This window comes from Halichoerus grypus, chromosome 4, assembly GCF_964656455.1.
Source record: "Halichoerus grypus chromosome 4, mHalGry1.hap1.1, whole genome shotgun sequence".
In the NCBI taxonomy this organism is placed as follows: domain Eukaryota; kingdom Metazoa; phylum Chordata; class Mammalia; order Carnivora; family Phocidae; genus Halichoerus; species Halichoerus grypus.
In genome coordinates this window covers 185,068,722-185,092,606 of record NC_135715.1, presented here as the reverse complement: position 1 = coordinate 185,092,606, position 23,885 = coordinate 185,068,722, and the positions used below count along the sequence as shown (strand labels likewise).

General features: G+C 41.2%; 1 protein-coding gene across 9 annotated transcripts in view; it reads right to left on the bottom strand.

The window, feature by feature from the left end:
* The window catches only part of SP100 (SP100 nuclear antigen), a 95,974-nt gene that overhangs the window by 6,578 nt on the left and 65,511 nt on the right, over window positions 1-23,885 (bottom strand). For 4 of the 9 annotated variants that reach the window (XM_078071442.1, XM_078071437.1, XM_078071441.1 and 1 more), the window contains 7 exons: window positions 21,834-21,878; window positions 9,416-9,487; window positions 8,055-8,102; window positions 6,465-6,569; window positions 4,382-4,524; window positions 2,785-2,826; window positions 765-809 (listed from right to left, as the gene is read on the bottom strand). In XM_078071442.1, the coding sequence (XP_077927568.1) occupies window positions 765-809; window positions 2,785-2,826; window positions 4,382-4,524; window positions 6,465-6,569; window positions 8,055-8,102; window positions 9,416-9,487; window positions 21,834-21,878 (500 nt within the window). Of the gene's footprint in view, window positions 1-764; window positions 810-2,784; window positions 2,827-4,381; window positions 4,525-6,464; window positions 6,570-8,054; window positions 8,103-9,414; window positions 9,488-21,833; window positions 21,879-23,885 lie in introns of those variants that run through there. The other 5 variants (XM_078071438.1, XM_078071443.1, XM_078071440.1 and 2 more) reach the window with 5 other exon arrangements.

The window sequence follows — 23,885 nt, the reverse complement described above, 5'->3', positions numbered from 1 at the left end:
GCTGGCAGACTTTAATGCAGGTAGCTGTAACAAGCAGGGCCTGTGGAATCAGAAGGGTCTGCACATAATCAAGCACTAGCCAAGCAGTTTGAGTAAAAATGTCTGTGATTTGCTGTATGTTGATAGTTTCTGTCTTACCCAGCTCAGCCCCCTGATTGCTCCCTTGAGATGAGCTCCAGGGCCTCCATAAAGGACCTGCAGATATTTCCCTGCATCACCCACTTGCTCTGTGTACATTTCTCTGCAGGACTGGTGACAGGGTCCACCCCTGGACTTGCCAGCTTGGCTCAGCCTGTTCCTTCTCACGGATGCTTCAAACCATCTTAGCTCTGCTTCTATCTTGGAGTGGATGTTTGTGATCTTTCCTTCCTATCACCTTCTTCAGAATGCTGCTATTCTCTCAAGTGTGTTCCTTACCCGTCATGTGCACACCAGCCTCGGCTATTACCACTTTAAGTCCTGGCTCTAGAGACCCCAGTGGTCTAGCGCTCTGCCTCCCATACTCACTCTCAAGGGGAAATAAGGAAACAGGAAAGTTTCCCTGAACAAATGGAAAGGGAGCTTTCATGCAGAAACACCAATTCCAAAATCATCTCCCTGGTGTGGGTGATACGTCCGTCTGTGGTTCTCTCTTCGTCACACACAGTGACATACTCCAACTGAGTGTGAGCACACTTCAGAGAAACGCAGCAATGATACAGGTCATATATGGAGGGACAAGGCCTGGATTATTCTGGGGTCACAGTTGGGGAGTTAGTACTTACGTAAGGGTCAAAAAAGTCATTGCTGCTAGGCTCTGGTATTGTCTGCTGAAGAGAGAGAGAGATTGAGTGACGATATTGAATATGATTTTTCATTAACCACGCATTTGAGCAGACTTCTTTGTGTAAAGGATTCATGCCACAGCCTTCCCTTTGCTTTATATCTGCATTTATGGGTCTGTATATCTAATTGGAGAATAAAAAAGCATGAAATTTTATGTCACTGACAGTTTGGCTCAATGCAAGTTCCATTCTCTGGCTGTCCGACTCAAGGCAGCCCTTTGTGAAGCCACACAGGGAGCCTGGTCCTGGATTCCACAAATAGAGTTCGAGCTGCAGTGAGGGAATCAGGCTGAGGACTGAATATCCACGGCCCCCAGCGACCGCAGCGCCCAGAGTCCTGGATACCGTGCAAGTGTCCCTGAGAACCCCACTGCCTTCTTCTGCAGCTCACCCAGGGCCTAACCTGAAAACAAAATGGATCTAAGGTCCCCAGTCCTGTCCCTCTTCTTCCTAAAGCTAAGCACCTCTCCACTTTCTCCTGAATCCCAAAAGCATGCACTGACCTTGGATATCTGTGGAATGACTCGGCCTCCTTCAGTCTGGAACAAAGGCTGACTCAGCTTCTACCTCCCACCCAGGCAGTGAGGCCACAGATAAGCCACTCAGTGTGATCCAAAGCACAATGACCTGGGAGACAGCCACGCCACTGCCTGCCTCTCAGAGTGGCCTAGAACCCCCCATCCCACCCCAGTAGTTATTGTCCCACGTTAGACAACGAAGCTGAAACAGTTCCTTGGGTCTGTCGCTTTGGCCTCCTGCGCACAGTCACTGGCCAAGCATATGCTTAGCGCTTAGTGTTTGCTCCACAGGTGTTTGTTGAATGGATACAGAAGTGAGCAAACAAATGAACACAGCTGTCACTCAGGAGAAGAGGTTTCTTAGCAGCCAGTAAATGATTGGCGTGGAGTTTTCTATCTTACTCTCTTGGAACACCTCAGCTATCACCATCGGGTTTAACAGGAATCTTATGAGCAGGGAAACTGCCAATAGCACCACCTGTCATTTGATGGCACAAGGGACAGAAGCCTAGGGGCTGGGGAAGGAAAAGATCTTCTGGAGAGATGCTCTGAGAACGGAGGTAGTCACACCTTAAGAGTTGTAAGCCCTGAGGGAACTGAGAGATGGCATTTGTGATGAAGGGATGGGAGACGGCCAACTCAATTGACTAACCCGGACTGAGTTACCCTTGACTCCCTAGCACTGGGCGGAGATGTTTGCTCTTCATGAACAGAGCAAATAACGTGTCTTTCTCCAGAAAACCCAGTGGAGGCAGGCCCTCGTGACTGAGTCACTAGCATAAAGCAGTGGAGTGGGTAGCCCCAGAAACCAGCTTTGTGAAGGCTGTGACTTTTGGGTGCAGCAGAGATGGACCAAGGCCACCACTATTGGAGGTTAGGAAAATGGAAGCTCTTCCATCTCCTTTGTGTACCACACAGGTTCTCTCTCACACCTGCTCTCGGAGAGGCCATGGAAGACACCGACTATCCCATCTCCTTCCTTGGACTCCATGCACCATGGAAACCACTGGTCCGCGAACTCTACATGCGACTTTGAAGGAAAGAGAATTCACCTCCATAGATGGAACTGAGGTTTGCAAAGCCCCTCTGGTGAGGCCTGATGCTTTCACGCAGACACCCAGCTCCAAAACCATCTCCCTGGTGTGGCCTCTCCATAAAGCAGAAGATCTTCCAGGTCAGCAGTGTCTCACTCCTGGCACATCAGCCTTCCAGTCTCTCTATTCTCAAAGGTGATATCTCCATAAAGGAAATGAAGGGCCCTTTAAAGAAGGATCCCTTGAACAAGGACTCAGTGTGAATGTGCGTGTGTGCATGTGAAGGAGAGGAAGGATACAAAAGAAAGGGAGAGAATGTGATTTGGGTTGTTTGCTTCGCCAGGTGACACACGGCTATTATCCATCCCAAGGGGGCGAGACATTGGCCGAAAGTCATGTGATAATTACCTTTCTTCTTCTTCTTCTTGGCGGGTCTGGTAGGTATTTATTCTGAAAGAGAAATGAGATGAATGCTATGATGGGTCCTTGTTTCTACTCTGTGAGCTTGGTATTTCCAACCGCCCTCCAGATATGTCCCATTGTCAACACAAATTCAGGGTGTCTTCATGGAAAATAATGTCCCTCTCCAGATCTGTAACACACTGCTCTCTCTTACCCAGACGCAGCTTTAAGGTAAGCTTTAAAAACTGCATCCTGTCTTGCTTTCCTCATAGCCTTGCCAGCTTTTCCTTCACAATGCCTTCTATACGCACTGCTTCCTTTCCATTCCCCGGGGCCCCTCTAACTTGTGTGTTTAGCTACAGCTACCCACTGCCACATAACCTGGGGAGTGACGACAGGGCACAGGCCCGATCAGTGGCCCTGGGCACACAAAGGTGTCTAGGCCTCTGGGGAGACAAGTAGGATGAGCCTTATAGGATGGGTAAGGATGATAAAGTGTAAACCCTGCTCTCACAGAGTATTTTGGGATCCAGAGACAGGTGACTATGGTAGGCTGAATACTGGCCCCCAAAGATGGTCAGATCCCAACCCCCAGACTTCTGAATATGTTAACTTAAGTGGTAAAAATGACTCTACAGATGTAATTAAGGACCTTGCAATGGGGAGATCATTCTGATTATCTCTGTGGGGCCAATGTAATGACAAGCATCCTTTTGCCAGGGAGGCAAGAGGGTCAGAGTGAGCAGTAGGAGATGTAATGACAGAACACATTGGAGTGATGCCAGGAGTGATGCCAGGAAGGGCCTCAAGCCAAGGAATGCAGGCAGCTTCCAGAAGCTGAAAAAGGTAAGGAACAAATTCTCCCTGGAAGGCTCCAGGAAGAACCAGCCCTGCTGACACCTTGACTTGAGCCCAATGAAACTGATTTCAGACTTCTAGCCTCCAGACCTGTTAAGATAATGGATTTGTATGGTTTTAAGCCACCCAGGTTGTAAAGAGCTGTTAGAGCAGCGACAGGCAACAGGTGTGGTGAGAAGGTGCTGTTTGAGCTGGGCCTCGCGGGCTGAGCATGGGTGGATCAGGCACAGAGGCGGTGAAGGTCATGTGAGGTCTTCATGGCTGCCAGCACTCCACCCTCCAACCCATCCTGCATTCTCTGATCAGATGAATACTTCTAAAGCAGTGTGTCACCTGTGTCAGTCAGTCCGTAACCCAAAACCCTCCCACGATCCCTCCATGATTAAAGGAAGGGTCCAGACTCCTTCCTCCAGCCTCCAAAGTCCAAGACCCCCACCTCTCAGCTTCTGGAAGCTGCCTGCTACTTTCCTGTGACCACATTACACAGTGGCAGTTATTCATGACCCCATCACAGCCACAATTTCCTGTCTGACCTTCAAAAGGATAAGAGTTCATGCATTTAGAGGACTAAGCTGTACTATAAAGCAGCCAAGATGCTTCCGAGTGCAATGTTAGTAACACATGCATTGTGACCTGGGCGAGGGCATCGTGACAGTTTTCTGGACACTGAGAAATTCTGCTAATGCTTGGAGCTGGTGAACAGTGACACTAAACCCTGCATGTAAGCCGCTTATCATTGAGATACCTTAATCAGGTCTTTCAGGGGGAATCCACCACATCTCACACTCATCTTCCAGTTCTTGGACCGTGAGTAGTTTCCTTCAACTTCGAATTCCCTGAAGGTAAACCATCTTCCATCCTTACCCTTTATACACTTCTCTGAGGTTCCTGTGAGACCAAAACAAGGAGTTGCCAGGGAGTGCCCCCCACCAACCATAGAACCCCCAGAATGTGGCCTTCGCCTTGCACCTGAGCCACCTGTCTTGGGCTCAGAATCTACAGCAGGAAAACTGAGATGGCTCTCAGCGGCCCCCCAAGCAGCCCAGAAGGCAAGGGCGGGACAGGACTTCCAGTCCTGTGTGCACCCGTCTTTGACTTTTGTTTAACGAGGACAATAATTAGCACCAACGGTTATTTTAAAAAAGTATTTCACTATATTCAAAAGAGAAAAAACTGATTGGCTCCAAAGATGAATGAGCAGGATTCTTTTCCTCCCCTTCTCTGAGAGCCAGGCTGAGTTTCAGGGGGGACAGACGAAGCCACACGGGTGGTCATGTAGGAGCTGTCACCACAGTGCACCTGCTTCCTCTTGTACGATGTCGGTCATCCAGCTGATGGTAATCAATTATTTCTCATATTTTGGGGGTGCCTGGGTGGCTCAGTCAGTTGAGCATCTGACTCGTGATTTCAGCTCAGGTCAGGATCTCAGGGCGGTGAGATCAAGCCCCGCATTGGGCTCCGCACTGGGCATGGAGCCTGCTTGGGATTCTCTCTCTCCCTCTCCCTCTGCCCCTTCCTCCTCTCTCTCTCTCTTCCTCTCTCTCTCTCTCAAAAAAAATTATTTCTCATATTTTGGACTCATAACTACTCTATGGGAAAAGTGATTATGGAAATGTCATCAAGTGGGAAAAGTTAAATTATACATCTATAATATGGTCACAGGGCAAACATTGATACATGTTGGTGCCTAGAGAACTATATTTGGGTGGGGGGAATCAATTATGACAGATGAACATTTGTACTGTACTTTAACAGTTATGATTTGCAAAGTATTTTATATCTGCCATCTCATTTCCCCCCCTCATAATAACATGGTGAGGCAAGTTTTATTATTATGCCCATTTTGTCCGGGAGGAAGTTCAGGATAAGACACTAGCGATTTGGTCTAGATGGAAAAGACACTCGTGGTATCACTGGAACTTGAATCGGGTCCTCTAATTCTAAATCCTGGGCTCCCTCCCATTAGCGTAAGGCCATACAGATGTTAAGGGGAATGGGGCTGTGAAGGTTATTGCCAGATTTCCCAAATGTGTACATATTCCACCCTGATATTGAAGTACTTGGTCTTGCATTGGGTGCTGGATGGGCATCCTGTGGACATTTTCCATGGGGAAAGGAGAGATGTCCTGTTATGTTCATTAATTATAAGTGTGGAAATGCCATCTTTCCTCCAGCTTATCTGGGATGCTGTACAGAAAAGAGCTAATGGGTCAGAGCAGAGGCTGCTATCTTTAGAAAGGTCTGCTTGCAAGGTTGGCTCTTGGCTGGCATTGGGGAACTTGCATTTGGGCAGGGGTCTCACGATTCCCAGACCTTTAAAGAGTGTCTCACTGTCCTAAGCTGTTTACATAAACAATATAAATGGTTTCTGCCGAACACCTGCTCTCCTTCGGGGAGTCTGAAATTTTGGCGTGTGCTAGACAGAGGACACCTACGTGACTAACCCCTGATAAAAACCTGGACTCCAAGGCTGGGGGCAGTCTCTCTGGTAGACGGCATTTCACATGTATTGCTACAATTCATTGCTAGAGAATTAAGTGCGTCCTGTGTGACTCTATCGGGAGAGACTCTTGGACACTGGCACCTGGTTTCCTTTGGACTTTGTCCTGTGTGTCTTTTCCTTCCTTGATTTTGCTTTGTACCCTTTTTAATCTAATAAATCATCACCATGAGTTCACTATATGCTGAGTCCTATGAGTCCTCCTAGTGAATCACCAAACGTAGGGATGGTCTTGGGAGACCCCCGACACAGGTGTCTACCCCCTGAATAATATATTATTCACATGGGTATTTTCCAGTTGAAAAGCATAGAAGATCATGAAATCCACCTTGTTTCATTTTCTCCTTATATAAAATCCCCTTTGCCTCTCCACAGGTCACGGGAAGTTCCGGAAGGCAAAAATTCATATGTGTATCTCTGGGAATTCTTGGACCTGCAAAGAAGCATTATTTTTTTCATTCCATCTTTCTCTACAACTATGCACTGTTTTGATCTCATCCATCTTGAGATCTTTCTTTTATCATTTAAAATGTATGGGAGGGCTTTTCCCCATGAACTCGTTACCCTTCTAGGTCTTTCTTCTATGGCAGATTAGGAGCACAAAGATAGTGTCATTTTCCAAAACCCTACATTAAAAGCTTTGTGTGGAGGTGTCTGAATCTCCAAGTTTGTTGACCACAACTCCCCATTGTGCAATGATTTCCTCCCGCCGTATTATTGCTTTGAAGTTATGTAGCTGGAGATAAAACCTCAACTTTTAGTTTTGTCTCCCTGCTTGAGGAATCAGCTCAGGGACAGAAAGCAAGATTGCAATGGGGCACCTAGCAGGGCAGTGTCTCTCTTCTCTCCTTGCTCTCTGCTTGTTGCACTTCTTCATGTGAGCTTTCTCTGCAGCTAAAAGGGAAACTCAAGGTAGAGCATGCTAGAACTGCAAATTACTCAGGGAGGGGACCTCTGCACATCCTTTGGGTACTGGGTACTGGGATCTGATTCTGCTGAAGCAGGCGTTGCAAGTCTTAAAATGAACTTCAGAAGCAGGAGCATCTGCTCCTGCCCTTCTGACCAACACTGAGGGGGATTCATTAAAGACAAATGCTGGGCCTTCTCTATGGAATGGGAAGCGTGGGTGACCATGGTCCTTCCAGAGTTATTCTGTTAGAGCTGGGATGGGCCTAGAAGGTCACTCAGTCTAATTCACCTGCCACCCACCCATTTACAGAGAAGGAAAATGAGTCCAAAAAAGCAAACCCACAAATGATAATCCAAAGTCACACATCCGAAGGAAGTTTGGGAATTAGGACACAGGTCTTGTATTACCACCCAGGGTCCCCCTTGATGGGCAACCTGTGGCTCTCTATGTGGGCAAGAGAAGGGTCAGCTAATATCATGAGAGTCATAACCTTTATATTTTTTCTTTATATTTCCTTCCTCAAAAGTTATCAGTGTAGTCAAATAAGCCCTGTACGGGCCCAAGGAGGCCTGGGGTCTCTCTCTGTGGTTGCATTTCTCTCGCTAATCAATGGAGTGGGTGTTATACCATCTTGTCTTGTTGTTGAAATTAACCAAGGCTGGGGCGCCTGGGTGGCTCAGTCATTAAGCGTCTGCCTTTGGCTCAGGTCATGATCCCAGGGTCCTGGGATCGAGCCCCGCATCAGGCTCCTTCCTCAGCGGGGAGCCTGCTTCTCCCTCTCCCACTCTCCCTGCTTGTGTTCCTGCTCTCTCTATCTCTCTCTGTCAAATAAATAAATAAAATCTTTAAAAAAAAAAAAAGAAATTAACCAAGGCCAATGAATAGCCTAACATTTGTTACTTGTTCTAAAAGCCAATTAAGAAAATTGACTGATCACTCAAAACACAGAGTATAAAATAAGAATTTAGAGACTTAATTATTAAAAGTATATTATTTACTTCCTTTTACCTCTTTTTCTGCCTCTTCTCAAAGACCCGGAGATGACTGTTTTTCTCCCTGAGAAAGTAAAAAAATAACACAAATGTTTGTGTTTATAACATTACATTGCAAATAGTAGTGTTTTACAAAAACACCATTCAAATGTAACTTTTCAGAAGCCTGTCTAGTACTTCAAGAAAAATGGCAAATGTGTGAATGAATCAGGAGTCAGGAACTTTTTCCTATAAACTGACAGATAGTAAATACTTAAGGTACGTAATTGCTGTTGTGACTATTCAAATCTGCTGTTGTATTATGAAAGCATCCGTAGATAATATGGAAATGAAAAGATGTGGCTGTGTTCCAAGAAAACTTTATTTACAAATAGTCAGTGGGCTGGATTTGTCCTGTGGGCCATAGTTTGCTGAACCCTGGCCTAGACTTAGTTACAAAGATGATACTTAACTGAGATTCATCCTATATTTCTTCTACTATTATCTCCAAATAAATTTGAAACTGTGTTTTGTAGATTTCCGAAGCAACTGTGTAAGAAGTATACTGAAGTTAGACATCTATTGAGTGCTTCTTGTGTGTCAAGAACTATTCTTAGATCTTGCCTCTATTAACTTACTTCATCCTTAGAACAAATTATCAAACAGGAACTAATACTATCCTCATTTTACAGATGAGAAAGTCAATGCTCACAGATAAAAATTCTGATTAAATGAAGGTGCTGAAGATTTCCTTTAATAAAGAGACAGACATAAAAGGTGGTAATACAGGGTTCCAAGGGAGGTTTTATGGTGGATTCTACAGGTCAGATAGCTGCCCAAAACGTTAAACCTGAAAGAAGATATTTGAGCTGAAAGCGGTGGCAAAAATGAGCAAGGAGGTCAAAACCATATGAGGCTGAGATGGGCCTTGGAGGGCAGTCAAGCTATTATTATTTATCTTACTTTATAGATGAGTAAACCAGGCAGAAGAGGTAAAGTGACACTCTTGAGTCCATACAATTACCTCAAGGTCATGGGACATGAGGAAGGACAGCTACATCACTTGTGAATTACACAGTGTTTCACGGCTACAACTACTTCCAGCCCTGAAAGTTATCAGCTCGTCAGAAGGAGCACTGCAGTGGCACTTGGGCCCCAGGTCTGGTTGCAGATTCATCACCAAATCACCTTTTTGTGGTATTATCATCTTTCTCTCCCTGTCACATTTTGGAAATGGACTAAATTTGATATATTTCTCAACAGTACAGCTACATAAAGCAATACGGAAGTAGGTTTGTTACTAAAAGCATAGAATAAAGCATGAGAACTTAGACATTTAGTTACTGAAAATGGAAAATGTATACTTTTTTTAAATTAAAAATTTTTTTTTCTTTTTACCTTTTGGTTTGCCTCTGTTCCATAGGGCTCTGTTACTCAGAGTTTGGATTCTATGTCTGCCTTTCCTTCTCACTGAGAAAACAAAAATATAAAATATAAAATATAAAAATGATGCTGCTGACATGCTACTAAATAACCAATGAGTCAATGAAGAAATCAAAGAAGAAATAAAAAAATAGATAGAAACAAATGAAAATGAAAACACAACAGTCCAAAATCCTTGGGACACAACAAAAGCAGTTCTAAGAGGGAAATTTATAGTGATACAAGAATACCTCAGGAAACAAGAAAAATCTCAAATACATAATCTAACCTTATACCTAATAGAACTAGAAAAAGAACAAATAAATCCCAAGGTTAGTAGAAGGAAAGAAATAATAAAGATCAGACCAGAAATAAATGAAATAGAAACAAACAAACAAAAAAACATAGAAAATACCAAGGAAACAAAGAGCTAGTTCTTTGAAAAAATAAACAAAATTAATAAACTCTTAGCCAGACTCATCAAGAGAAAAAGAGAGAGGAAACAAAATCAGAAATGAAAGAGGAGAAATAAGAACAAATACCACAGAAATGCAAAGGATTGTAAGAGACTGCTATGAAAAACTATATGCTAACACACTGGACAACCTACAAGAAATGGATAAATTCCTAGAAACATACACAATCTTCCAAAATTGAATTAGGAAGAAATAGAGAATCCAAACAGACCAATTACTAGTAATGGAATTGAACTGACAATCAAAAAACTCCCAACAACCAAAAGTCCAGGACCAGTTGGATTCACAGGTGAACTCTACCAAACATTTAGAGAAGAGTTAATACCTGTTCTTCTCAAACTATTTCAAAAAACTAGAAGAGGAAGGAAAGCTTCCAGATACATTCTATGAGACCAGCATTACCCTGATACCAAAACAAGACAAAGACTACAAAAAAAAAAAAAAAAAAGAAAGAAAGAAAAGAAAAGAGAACTATAGGCCAGTATCCCTGATGAACAAAGATGCAAAAATCCTTAACAAAATATTAGCAAACTGCATTCAACAATTCATTAAAAAGATCACTCACCACAACCAAGTGGAATTTATTCTAGAAATGCAAGGATGATTCAATATTTGCCAATCAATCAATGTGATACACCACATCAACAGAATGAAGGATAAAAATCAATCTATGAAAATACTAACAACATTTTTCACAGAACTAGAACAAATAATACTAGAATTTATAGGGAACCACAAAGACCCCAAATAGCCAAAGCAATCTTGAGAAAGAACAACAAAGCTAGAGGCATCATACTCTGAGATTTCAAAATATATTACAAATCTGTAGTAATCAAAACAGTATGGTATTGGCAAAAAAAGAGACACACAGATCAATGGAACAGAATAGAGAGCCCAGAAATAAACTCACACTTATATGGTCAATTAACTTCTGACAAAGGAGGAAAGAATATACAATGAGGAAAAGACAGTCTCTTCAACAAATGGTGCTGGGAAAACTGGACATGCAAAGGAAGGAAACTGGACCACTTTCTTATACTATATACAAAAGTAAACTCAAAATGGATTAAAGATCTAAAGGTGAGACCTGAAAATGTAAAATTCCTAGAAGAAAAGACAGGCAGTAATCTTTTTGACATCAGCCTCAGGAACATTTTTCTGATCTGAGTCCTCGGGCAAGGGAAATAAAAGCAAAATAAACTATTAGGACTACACCAAAATAAAAATTTTTGCACAGTGAAGGAAAAACATCAACAAAATGAAAAGGCAACCTACTGAATGAGATAAAATATTCACAAATGATATATATCCAATAAAGGGTAAATATCCAAAATATATAAAGAAGTTATACAACTCAACATTGAAAAAATTGGTTGAAAATGGGTAGAGGATGTGAACATTTTTTCCAATGAAAACATACAGTTGGCCAACAGACACATGAAAAGATGTTCAACGTCACTCATCATCAGGGAAATTCAAATCCAAACCACAATGAGATATCACCTTATACCTGTCAGAATGACTAGAATCAAAAGGACAAGAAATAAAAAGTGTTGGGGAGCCTGGGGGTGGAGCAAGATGGCGGAGGACTAGGAGACCTGGATTTCGTCTGGTCCCAGGAATTCAGCTGGATAGGGATCAAACCATTCTGAACACCTACGAACTCAACAGGAGATCGAAGAAAAGAAGAGCAACAACTCTCTGAACAGAAAAGCGACCACTTTCTGGAAGGTAGGACGTGCAGAGAAGTGAATCCGAGGCGATATTCGGGAGGATAGATGGCGGGGGAGGGGCCTCTGTCGGCCGCTTCTGGCAAGTGATAGAGCCGCGGAGCACAAAATCAGAACTTTTAGAACTCGGCTCCGCTGAGGGATGTCACTCCGGTGGCTAAGCGGGGGGCGGAACCCTCGCGGGACAGTGTGGTCTCAGGACCCTCGGGGTCACAGAAAGACCAGGGGTGCCTGAGTGCAGCAGAGCTCCCAGGTATCGGAGCGGGGAAGCCGGCTGCAGAGATGGAGCCCAGGCGTGGGCTCCCAGCTCGGGGTTGTCATAAACCGTGATCCGGGGCACAGTCGGGCCACTACTCCTCCAGCAGGGACCCAACAAGCAGCAGAACTGGGGAGACTCCCCTTCCTCCCCCGGGAGGAGTGGCGCGGGAGCGCACCGCAGGGATCTGCTGGGTTTGGAGACTCCACACGGGATCGTGTGCCAGAGATAGAAACGCGCGGTCACAGGCCGGGTGAGCACGGAGTGTGGCCGGAGACCGGGGACACGAGAGTGACTGACTGCTTTTCTCTGGGGGCGCGAGGAGCGGGGCCCGAGTTCTCAGCTCCTCCGGGGCGGAGATTGGGAGGCCGCCATTCTCACTCTTGGCCTCCAAAGCCGTAGGGAAAGCTTGCAGGGAACAAAAGCTCCCGAGAGCAAACCCGAGCAGATTACTTAGCCCGGACCGGGCAGGGCGGGGCAATTCCGCCTCCGGCAAAGACATTTGGGAACCACGGCAACAGGCCCCTCCCCCAGAAGATCAGCAAGAACAGCCAGCCAAGACCAGGTTTACCGTGAGAACGGCAGGACTCCAGCACTAGGGGAATACTGCACATAGAATCCATGGCTTTTTTACCATGATTCTTTAGTCTTTCAAAGTTAATTTTTTTTTGAATTTTTCTTTTTCCCTTTTTCAACCAAAATCTTATCAATCCCTTTTTTAAAAAATCTTTTTTATTTTTCATTTTTAGAGTCATATTCTATCCCTTCATAGTAGTTACCCTTATTTTTGGTATATATATATAAGTTGTTCTCTCTTTAAAATTTTGGGAAACAGTTTCTTCTAACAGATCAAAATATACCCTAAATCTCTAGTGCAGGCTTTGTTCTAGTCTCCTGCCTGATCACATTCTCTCCCTTTTTTTAAATCCTCTTCTTTCTTTTTTCAACCAACATCTTACCAATTCCTTTTATAAAATCTTTTATAATTTTCATCTTTACAGTCATATTCCATCCCTTCATCATATTAACCCTTATTTTTGTACATATATAAGTTTTTCTTTCTTTAAAATTTTGGGAGGCACTTTCTTCTAACAGACCAAAATATGCCCAAAATCTAGTGTGTGGCACTGATCTATGCACCAGCCTGATCATATTTGATCATATTCTGTTTTTTTTTGTTTTGTTTTGGTTCTGTTTGTTTTTATCTTTTTCTTTTTCTTTTTTCTTTCTTTCCCTTTTTTCCCCCCTGGTTTCAGGTCTTTTCTGATTTGTTTACTGTATATTTTCTGGGGACGTTGTTACCCTGTTAGCATTTTGTTCTCTCATTCATCTATTCTCCTCTGGACAAAATGACAAGACAGAAAAAATCACCTCAACAAAAAGAACAAGAGGCAGTAGCGACTGATTAGGGACCTAATCAATACAGACATTAGTAAGATGTCAGAACTAGAGTTCAGAATGATGATTTTAAAGATACTAGCTGGGCTTGAAAAAAGCATGGACGTTATTAGAGAAACCCTTTCTGGAGAAATAAAAGAACTAAAATCTAACCAAGTCGAAATCAAAAAGGCTATTAATGAGGTGCAATAAAAAATGGAGGCTCTAACTGCTAGGATAAATGAGGCAGAAGAGAGAATTAGTGATATAGAAGACCAAATAATGGAAAATAAAGAAGCTGAGAAAAAGAGAGATAAACAACTACTGGATCACGAGGGCAGAATTCAAGAGATAAGTGATACCATAAGACAAAACAACATTAGAATAATTGGGATCCCAGAAGAAGAAGAAAGAGAGGGACAGAAGGTATATTGGAGCAAATTATAACAGAGGACTTCCCTAATTTGGGGAAGGAAACAGGCATGAAAATCCAGGAGGCACAGAGAACCCCTCTCAAAATCAATAAAAATAGGTCAACACCCCAACATCTAATAGTAAAACTTACGAGTCTCAGAGACAAAGAGAAAATCCTGAAAGCAGCTTGGGAGAAGAGATCTGTAACCTACAATGGTAGAAACATTAGATTGGCAACAGACCTATCTGCAGAGACCTGGCAGGCCAGAAAGGACTGGCATGATATATTCAGAGCACTAAATGAGAAAAATATGCAGCCAAGAATCCTATATCCAGCTAGGCTGTCATTGAAAATAGAAGAGATAAAAAGCTTCCAGGACAAACAAAAACTAAAGGAATTTGCAAACACAAAACCAACCCTACAAGAAATATTGAAAGGGGTCCTCTAAGCAAAGAGAGAGCCTAAAAGCAACATAGACCAGAAAGGAACAGAGACAATATACAGTAACAGTCACCTTACAGGCAATACAATGGCACTAAATTCATATCTTTCAATAGTTACCCTGAATGTAAATGGGCTAAATGCCCCAATCAAAAGACACAGGCTATCAGATTGGATAAAAAAACAAGACCCATCGATATGCTGTCTGCAAGAGACTCATTTTAGACCCAAAGACACCCCCAGATTGAAAGTGAGGGGGTGGAAAACTATTTACCATGCTAATGGACACCAAAAGAAAGCTGGGGTGGCAATCCTTATATCAGACAAATTAGATTTTAAACCAAAGACTATAATAAGAGATGAGGAAGGACACTATATCCTACTTAAAGGGTCTATCCAACAAGAAGATCTAACAATTGTAAATATCTATGCCCCTAACATGGGAGCAACCAATTATATAAGCCAATTAATAACAAAAGCAAGGAAACACATTGAAAACAATACAATAATAGTGGGGGACTTTAACACCCCCCTCAATAATTTGGGCAGATCATCTAAGCAAAAGATCAACAAGGAAATAAAGACTTTAAATGACACACTGGACCAAATGGACTTCACAGAAATATTCAGAACATTCCACCCCAAAGCAACAGAATACACATTCTTCTCTAGTGCCCATGGAACATTCTCCAGGATAGATCACATCCTAGGTCACAAATCAGTCTCAACCAGTACCAAAAGATTGGGATCATTCCCTGCATATTTTCAGACCACAATGCTTTGAAACTAGAACTCAATCACAAGAGGAAAGTCAGAATGAACTCAAATATATGGAGGCTAAAGAGCATCCTACTAAAGAATGAATGGGTCAGCCAGGAAATTAAAGAAGAATAAAAAAAATTCATGGAAACCAATGAAAATGAAAACACAACTGTTCAAAATCTTTGGGATGCAGCAAAGGCAGTCCTAAGAGGAAAGTATATAGCAATACAAGCCTTTCTCAAGAAACAAGAAAGGTTGCAAATACACAACCTAACCCTACAACTAAAGGAGCTGGAGAAAGAACAGCAAATAAAGCCTAAACCCAGCAGGAGAAGAGAAATCATAAAGATCAGAGCAGAAATCAATGAAATAGAAACCAAAAGAACAGTAGAACAGATCAACGAAACTAGGAGCTGATTCTTTGAAAGAATTAACAAGATTGATAAACCCCTGGCCAGACTTATCAAAAAGAAAAGAGAAATGACCCAAAGAAATAAAATCAGGAATGAAAGAGGAGAGATCACAACCAACACCAAAGAAATACAAACAATTATAAGAACATATTATGAGCAACTATATGCCGGCAAATTAGATAATCTGGAAGAAATGGATGCATTCCTAGAGATGTATCAACTACCAAAACTGAACCAGAAAGAAATAGAAAACCTGAACAGACCTATAACCACTAAGGAAATTGAAGCAGTCATCAAAAATCTCCCAACAAACAAGAGCCCAGGGCCAGATGGCTTTCCAGGGGAATTCTACCAAACATTTAAAGAAGAATTAATACTTATTCTTCTGAAAGTGTTCCAAAAAATAGAAATGGAAGGAAAACTTCCAAACTCGTTTTATGAGGCCACCATTACCTTGATTCCCAAACCAGACAAAGACCCTATCAAAAAGGAGAATTACAGACCAATATCCCTGATGAACATGGATGCAAAAATTCTCACCAAAATACTAGCCAGTAGGATACAACAGTACATTAAAAGGATTATTCACCACAACCAAGTGGGATTTATTCCTGGGCTGCAAGTTTGGTTCAACATCCGCAAATCAATCAATGTGATACAATACATTAATAAAAGAAAGAACAAGAACCATATGATCCTCTCAATAGATGCAGAAAAAGCATTTGACAAAGTACAGCATCTTTTCTTGATCACAACTCTTCAGAGTATAGGGATAGAGGGTACGTACCTCAATATCATAAAAGCCATCTATGAAAAACCCACAGTGAATATCATTCTCAATGGGGAAAAACTGAGAGCTTTCCCCCTAAAGTCAGGAACACGGCAGCGATGTCCACTATCACCACTGCTATTCAACATAGTATTGGAAGTCCTAGCCACAGCAATCAGACAACAAAAAGAAATAAAAGGCATCCAAAACAGCAAAGAAGAAGTCAAACTCTCACTCTTTGCAGATGATATGATATTTTATGTGGAAAACCCAAAAGACTCCACCCCAAAACTGCTAGAACTCATACAGGAATTCAATAAAGTGGCAGGATATAAAAATCAATGCCCAGAAATCAGTGACACTCCTATACACCAACAACAAGACAGAAGAAAGAGAAATTAAGGAGTAGATCCCATTTACAATTGAACCCAAAACCATAAGATACCTAGGAATAAATCTAACCAAAGAGGCAAAGAATCTGTACTCAGAAAACTATAAAATACTCATGAAAGAAATCAAGGAAGACACAAACGAATGGAAAAACATTCCATGCTCATGGATTGGAAGAACAAATATTGTGAAAATGTCTATGCTACCTAGAGCAATCTACACATTTAACGCAATCCCTATCAAAATACCATCAACTTTTTTCAAAGAAATGGAACAAATAATCCTAAAATTTGTATGAAACCAGAAAAGACCCCGAATAGCCAGAGGAATGTTGAAAAAGAAAAGCAAAGCTGGCGGCATCACAATTCCGGACTTCCAGCTCTACTACAAAGCTGTCATCATCAAGACAGTATGGTACTGGCACAAAAACAGACACATAGATCAATGGAACAGAATAGAGAGCCCAGAAATGGACCCTCAACTCTATGGTCAACTAATCTTTGACAAAGCAGAAAAGAATGTCCAATGGAAAAAAGACAGTCTCTCCAACAAATGGTGTTGGGAAAATTGGACAGCCACATGCAGAAGAATGAAACTGGACCATTTCCTTATACCATACACAAAAATAGACTCCAAATGGTTGAAAGACCTCAATGTGAGACAGGAGTCCATCAAAATCCTAAAGGAGAACACAGGCAGCAACCTCTTCAACCTCATCCGCAGTAACCTCTTCCTAGAAACATCACCAAAGGCAAGGGAAGCAAGGGCAAAAATGAACTGTTGGGACTTCATCAAGATAAAAAGCTTTTGCACAGCAAAAGAAACAGTCAACAAAACCAAAAGACAACCGACAGAATGGGAGAAGATATTTGCAAATGACATATCGGATAATGGGCTAGTATCCAAAATCTATAAAGAACTTATTAAACTCAACACCCAAAGATCAAATGATCCAATCAAGAAATGGGCAGAAGACATGAACAGACATTTTTCCAAAGAAGACATCCAAATGGCCAACAGACACATGAAAAAGTGCTCAACATCGCTCGGCATCAGGGAAATCCAAATCAAAACCTCAATGAGATACCACCTCACACCAGTCAGAATGGCTAAAATTAACAAGTCAGGAAACGACAGATGTTGGCGGGGATGCGGAGAAAGGGGAACCCTCCTACACTGTTGGTGGGAATGCAGGCTGGTGCAGCCACTCTGGAAAACAGTATGGAGGTTCCTCAAAAAGTTGAAAAGAGAGCTACCATACGATCCAGCAATTGCACTACTGGGTATTTACCCCAAAGATACAAATGTAGAGATCTGAAGGAATATGTGCACCCCAGTGTTTATAGCAGCAATGTTCACAATAGCCAAACTATGGAAAGAGCCAAGATGTCAATCGACAAATGAATGGATAAAGAAGATGTGGTATATATATATACAATGGAATATTATGTAGCCATCAAAAGGAATGAAATCTTGCCATTTGCAACGACGTGGATAGAACTGGAGGGTATTATGCTGAGCGAAATAAGTCAATCAGAGAAAGACATGTATCATATGACCTCACTGATATGAGGAATTCTTAATCTCAGGAAACAAACTGAGGGTTGCTGGAGTGGTGGGGGGTGGGAGGGATGGGGTGGCTGGGTGATAGACATTGGGGAGGGTATGTGCTATGGTGAGCACTGTGAATTGTGTAGGACTATTGAAGCACAGACCTGTACGTCTGAAACAAATAATACATTATATGTTAAAAAAAAAAAAAAGAAGATAGCAGGAGGGGAAGAATGAAGGGGAGGAAATCGGAGGGAGAGATGAACCATGAGAGACTATGGACTCTGAGAAACAAACTGAGGGTTCTAGAGGGGAGGAGGGTGGGGGGATGGGTTAGCCTGGTGATGGGTATTAGAGAGGGCACGTTCTGCATGGAGCACTGGGTGTTATATGCAAACAATGAATCATGGAACACTACATCAAAAATTAATGATGTAATGTATGGTGATTAACATAACATAATAAAAAAAAAGGTGTTGGGGAGGATGTGGAGTAAAATGCACCCTTGTGCACTGTTGGTGGGAATGTAAACTGGGGCAGCCACTATGGAAAATAATATGGAGGTTCCTCAAAAAATTAAAAATAGAAATACCATACGATCCAGTAATTCCACTACTGGGTATTTATCCATAGAAAACAAAAATACTAATTCAAAAAGATTTATGCATTCTTATGTTTATTGCAGCATTATTTACAATAGCCAAAATATGGGAGCAATTGAAGTGTTCATTGATAGATGAATGGTTAAAGATGTGGTGTGTGTGTGTGTGTGTGCACACACACGCGCACGAGAGATGGAATATTACTCAGCCATAAAAAGGATAAGATCTTGCCATTTGTGACAACCTGGATGGACTTAGAAGGTATTTTGCTAAATGAAATAAGTCAGATAGAGAAAGACAAACACCATTTAATTCCACTTATATGTGACATATAAGAAATAAAACAAATGAAAAAACAGACAAACAAAAAGCAGAAACAGATCCATAAATACAGAGAGCAAACTGATGCCAGAGAGGAGGAGGTGGGGGATGAGCAAAATGGGTGAAGGAGAGGGGGAGATGAGCAAAATGGATGAAGGAGAGTGGGAGATACAGGCTTCCGGTTATGGGATGAATAAGTCACAGGTATAAAAATTATAGCATAGGGAATATAATCAAGTCTAGAGATGGTGACTGTATGGGGAACCAGCTACACACCCACTGACAGTAGGACCATGAGAAGGCATGATTCTCATGGGATCCTCTGGGGAAGGGAGGAGCTCAGTTAGCTTTTCCTGAAAGTATTCTGTCCAGAAAGATGATCAGAATGGACGAGATGACCCTGGCGGGGGTGTGGACCTCCCTTAAGGGGAAGTGGTAGGTAATCAGCTGGAGCTCCTACATTAGAGGAACTTCGGTGGAGAGATTCTTTCTAAAGAGGGGCTCTTTAAAGAACATGGCTCATGCATCCTCTATATGTGGGAGACGTGAAGGACATAGCCCATAAGAGGGCTATTCCTGCCCCTTACGTCCTTCTCTCCCTCTTCCACAACTTGAACTAGCTAAAAGCATAGATACTGAGTAGGGTTAGACAAGATTGTGGATAAGAGAAGAGGCTGGCCTCACCCAACTTCCTTACTGCATGTTTTCCGGTTGCAATATTATATTAGCTCAGGCTCTTTAATATTGAATGAGTATATCACTGCTGCCAAAAAGGGATTGGCACAGCTCCGGGGCTTACCTAAGACTTCATCTTGGGGCAGGAAGAGAACTGTTTCAGAGAACAGTTTTGGAAAGGAAGTAGAAGGAACAAAAGTAATTTGTGCTTAAACTACCAATTCCAACATTTTAACAAAGCAGGTAAGACAGGTTTCACAAAAACTCAGAGGAACAAAAATCTTGGACCTGGGTAAGTATAACCTAAGAAATAGCTAAGATGAAATAAGTCAAGCAGAGAAAGTCAATTATCATATGGTTTCACTTATTTGTGGAACATAAGGAATAGCATGGAGGACATTAGGAGAAGGAAGGGAAAAATGAAGGGGGGGAAATCGGAGGGGGAGATGAACCATGAGAGACTATGGACTCTGAAAAACAAACTGAGGGTTCTAGAGGGGAGGAGGGTGGGGGGATGGGTTAGCTCGGTGATGGGTATTAAGGAGGGCACGTACTGCATGGAGCACTGGGTGTTATACAAAAACAATGAATCATGGATCACTACATCAAAAACTAATGATGTATTTTATGGTGACTAACATAACATAATAAAATAAAATAAAATTTAAAAAAAGAAAAAGAAATAATTAAGATGAAATAGGCAAATATGGGGATAAAACGATAGAGATGCTAGAGATATATGTATATATTTATTTATATGTTTAAATTTTATTTATATTATTTACATAAATATATGTGTGTAATACATATATATATATAAAATGGGAGGAGCACAGTTATATATGTGTGTGTGTGTGTGTGTGCATATATATAAAATGATAAGATGACAGAAATAATCAGAAGAAATGGAAAGGAAACAAAATGTATCCAGGTATGTTTCGACTCCCCAAGAAAAAGCCCAGCCACCTCTGAGCGCCATATAAGCTTAGTAGCAGTGTTTCATATGATACGATGTTAAAGAATGAACAAAAGAAAGAAATTCTACAAGAAGAACAAGTAGAATGGGAGAGGGAAGGGGGAAAGAAAGGAGACAAAGAGGAGGAAGAAAAGGAGAAACACGATGGAAATAACAATTGCAGAACCAGGTGCACAGAATGAAGCATCACTCATCTTTTTCATTGTCTGCCGCATGGACACAGTAAGACACATGTTCTACTTGAGTTTGGTTGAAATAACTGTGTCCCAGGCTTAGATCTGATGTGATACCAGGACTCTAGCTTCTGCTTAATTAATTCAAGTTCCCTCTGTCTGTTTCTCCTTGTTCTGTTGAGGGCTATGTTCATTAGTTACAACAAACCTTTCTAACATTTTCCCCTGGTCCCTTATTTCCCATTCAGGGCTAGCTTGTCTCTGGCCACGTAGCTCTGTGTTACAATCAGGTTCCAGCTCCTATTCTTGCCAAGGGTCTTAGGTGACAAGAGGCCAGGTTTGAACCAACAGAGTCTGAGTTTTCCTCCAAATATGAAAAAGTCAGTGATTTTGGATAAAAACGTGAAAGGCAAGTAGGCAGATTTCTCTTTGTCCCCCACAATCATTCTCTCTTTCTTCCATAGGAATAGAGTTACAGCTGAACCCGTGGCTGCTCACTACAGATTATATTTCTTGGCCTCACTGGCAGCTAGCTCTGGCCATGTGACCAAGTTTTGGGCAATAGGATGTGAACAGAAGACTCTGGATCTTTCCATTAAAAGAAATCGACAGGTGGTATCCCGGCCCATTTTCCCCATTCCCACTGGTTGGGACACAGTGGCAACCAGACTAGCTTTTTTGGACCCAGAGAGGGAAACTGTGTGTTGACTTGTTAACTATCTTCCATTGATTATTTTCTTTCTAATCTTTCTTAATTGTTCTAAACTTCCTGGTTCTTTTTTTTTTTATAAATCTATGTCCTTCACTTTAATTTCTGAAACATCTAAACTCTTTTATCCCTTCTAAATTTGTCTTCATTTCTCTGACTGTTTGATGAAAGAGAAATAAATTATATGGTTTAAGCGACTGTATTTCGGGCTCTCTTTGTTACAACAACTTAGCCTGTACTCGAAACAATTCATTATTTATGAAGCCAGTTGGGAGATTTCAGGGGTGCAGCAAAGATGGGTCTGGCAGGAAGATCAGGGTTGCAGTAAGTGCACAGGTGTGAATTCTCACACTTTTACCTTTTTGGAGACTGCTTTTTTTATGTATATATCTTCTCTTTTTCCCTTCAAACAGAAAAGAAAATAAGCTTTACATGTCCGTAACCTTCAAGTATTTTAAAGTCTTCATTCCACTTTTGTAGTGCTAAATCTCCAGCTACCAATACATCATCTTGGTTGTCATAACACTGAAAACAAAAATAGCAACAAAAACAACCTACATTTATGCTAGTCATTTACAGTATATTTTTACCTACTTACATGAGATTTTCTCATTCACAATAAGGAAAATGCAAAAGGCAACTGAAACCAGGCAGGAGCTGACAGAGAAGAGGGGGACTGTCAGAAGGGTCAAAGAAAAGTAGATCTCAGAAATCACAAGTATATGTCCTGGAATTTAGGGGTTTGCCTTGAAAAGCTGAAGCTATCATCCATGTTTATAACAGCAAGAACTTAAGTATGAAGTAGGAAAAAAAACCATCAGAGAAATGAAGACAAATTTAGAAGGGATAAAAGAGTTTAGATGTTTCAGAAATTAAAGTGAAGGACATAGATTTATAAAAAAAAGAACCAGGAAGTTTAGAACAATTAAGAAAGATTAGAAAGGAAATAATCAATGGAAGATAGTTAACAAGTCAGCATATTTCCTAAAGAAGAAAATCAAAATAATAGAAGCACTTTGAGATAAATTCGAGAATAAAGTTTCCGAAATATAACAAAAAATTGAATATACCTAAGTACATATATTTTCACCCTAAAGCATAGAAAATTGACTCCAAACCATCAACCCTGAGATACATTCAAGCAAATTTAGTGGACTTTAAAGATAAAGAAAGAACGGAATGGGCAGTCGAGATAAAAAATGTCAAGTCATTTTCAAGGGAGGGGGATCTTACTGGTTATAGAATTTTCTACGGTAACACCTAATGCCACAGGAAAGTGGAGAAAAATCTACAAGATGCTTCTACAAATAGTGAGTAAATTATTTTTCACATATAAAAAATAAAACCAAATACTTTTGAACAGGAAAATTCTGGGAATGTTGTTCCTATGAGTAATTATTGAGAAAACTACTTGAAGATCCACCTCAGCAAACCAAGACAAGAGTGGAAAAATTTTAGTAAAAAGGATTAAAATAAAAGTGGGGATGAGGTGACAGACTGGGATGTTAAACATACAAGCCCTGACAATATAGAAATGGTGTAATAACAAAAAAATGTGTGAGGAAGGGGGAAATATGGATGGTAGAGCAAGATCATTGTCTGTTGGACTGACAGCATGTTATTTGGACAAATCAAGGAGTAATATCAAGCACATTTAAGAGCTGAAAGATACACATAAAGGTAACATCATGATGGATCTAGAGAATATAATGCTAAGTGAAATAAATCAAAGACAAATACCACATGATTTCACTCATTTGTGGAATTGAAGAAACAAACAAATGAACAAAGAAAAAAAAGAGACAAACCAAAAACTGACTCTCAACTACAGAGAACAAACGGATGGTTACCAAAGAGGAGGTACGTGGTGGGGATGGGTGAATTAGGTGAAGGGGATTATGAGTACACTTATCCTGATGAGCACTGAGTAATATAGAATTGTTGAATCACTATATTGTACACCTGAAACTAATATAACAGTGTATGTCAACTATACTGGAATTAAGAAAAAACTATTTGACACCAAAAATTAAAAAAGTAACATTATGATCTAAACTTGGGTGGGAGAGGAAAGAGTGGACCGAGGAATAGGACACATGCTAAATTTATCAATTTTGGGGGTAGGAAATTAATGGGTACTATCTAAAGAGAGAGTATATAAAAGTAATTCTAAGAGTAATCACTAGAACAAAAATACAAACATTTCTAAATATCAGAAGTATATACTTACTCCCAACCAATGAAAATATGAGAAATGAATACAGTTCAACCATTCTTTTCTTTTAAGGGAAAGACCCAGAAGTGGCTCACATTTCTTCAGCTCAGAGTCCATTGGCCAGAACTTAGTCACAAGGCCCGGGCAAGCCACAGGGAAGATTGAGAGGTTTAATCTAGCTAGGTATCCATGTAC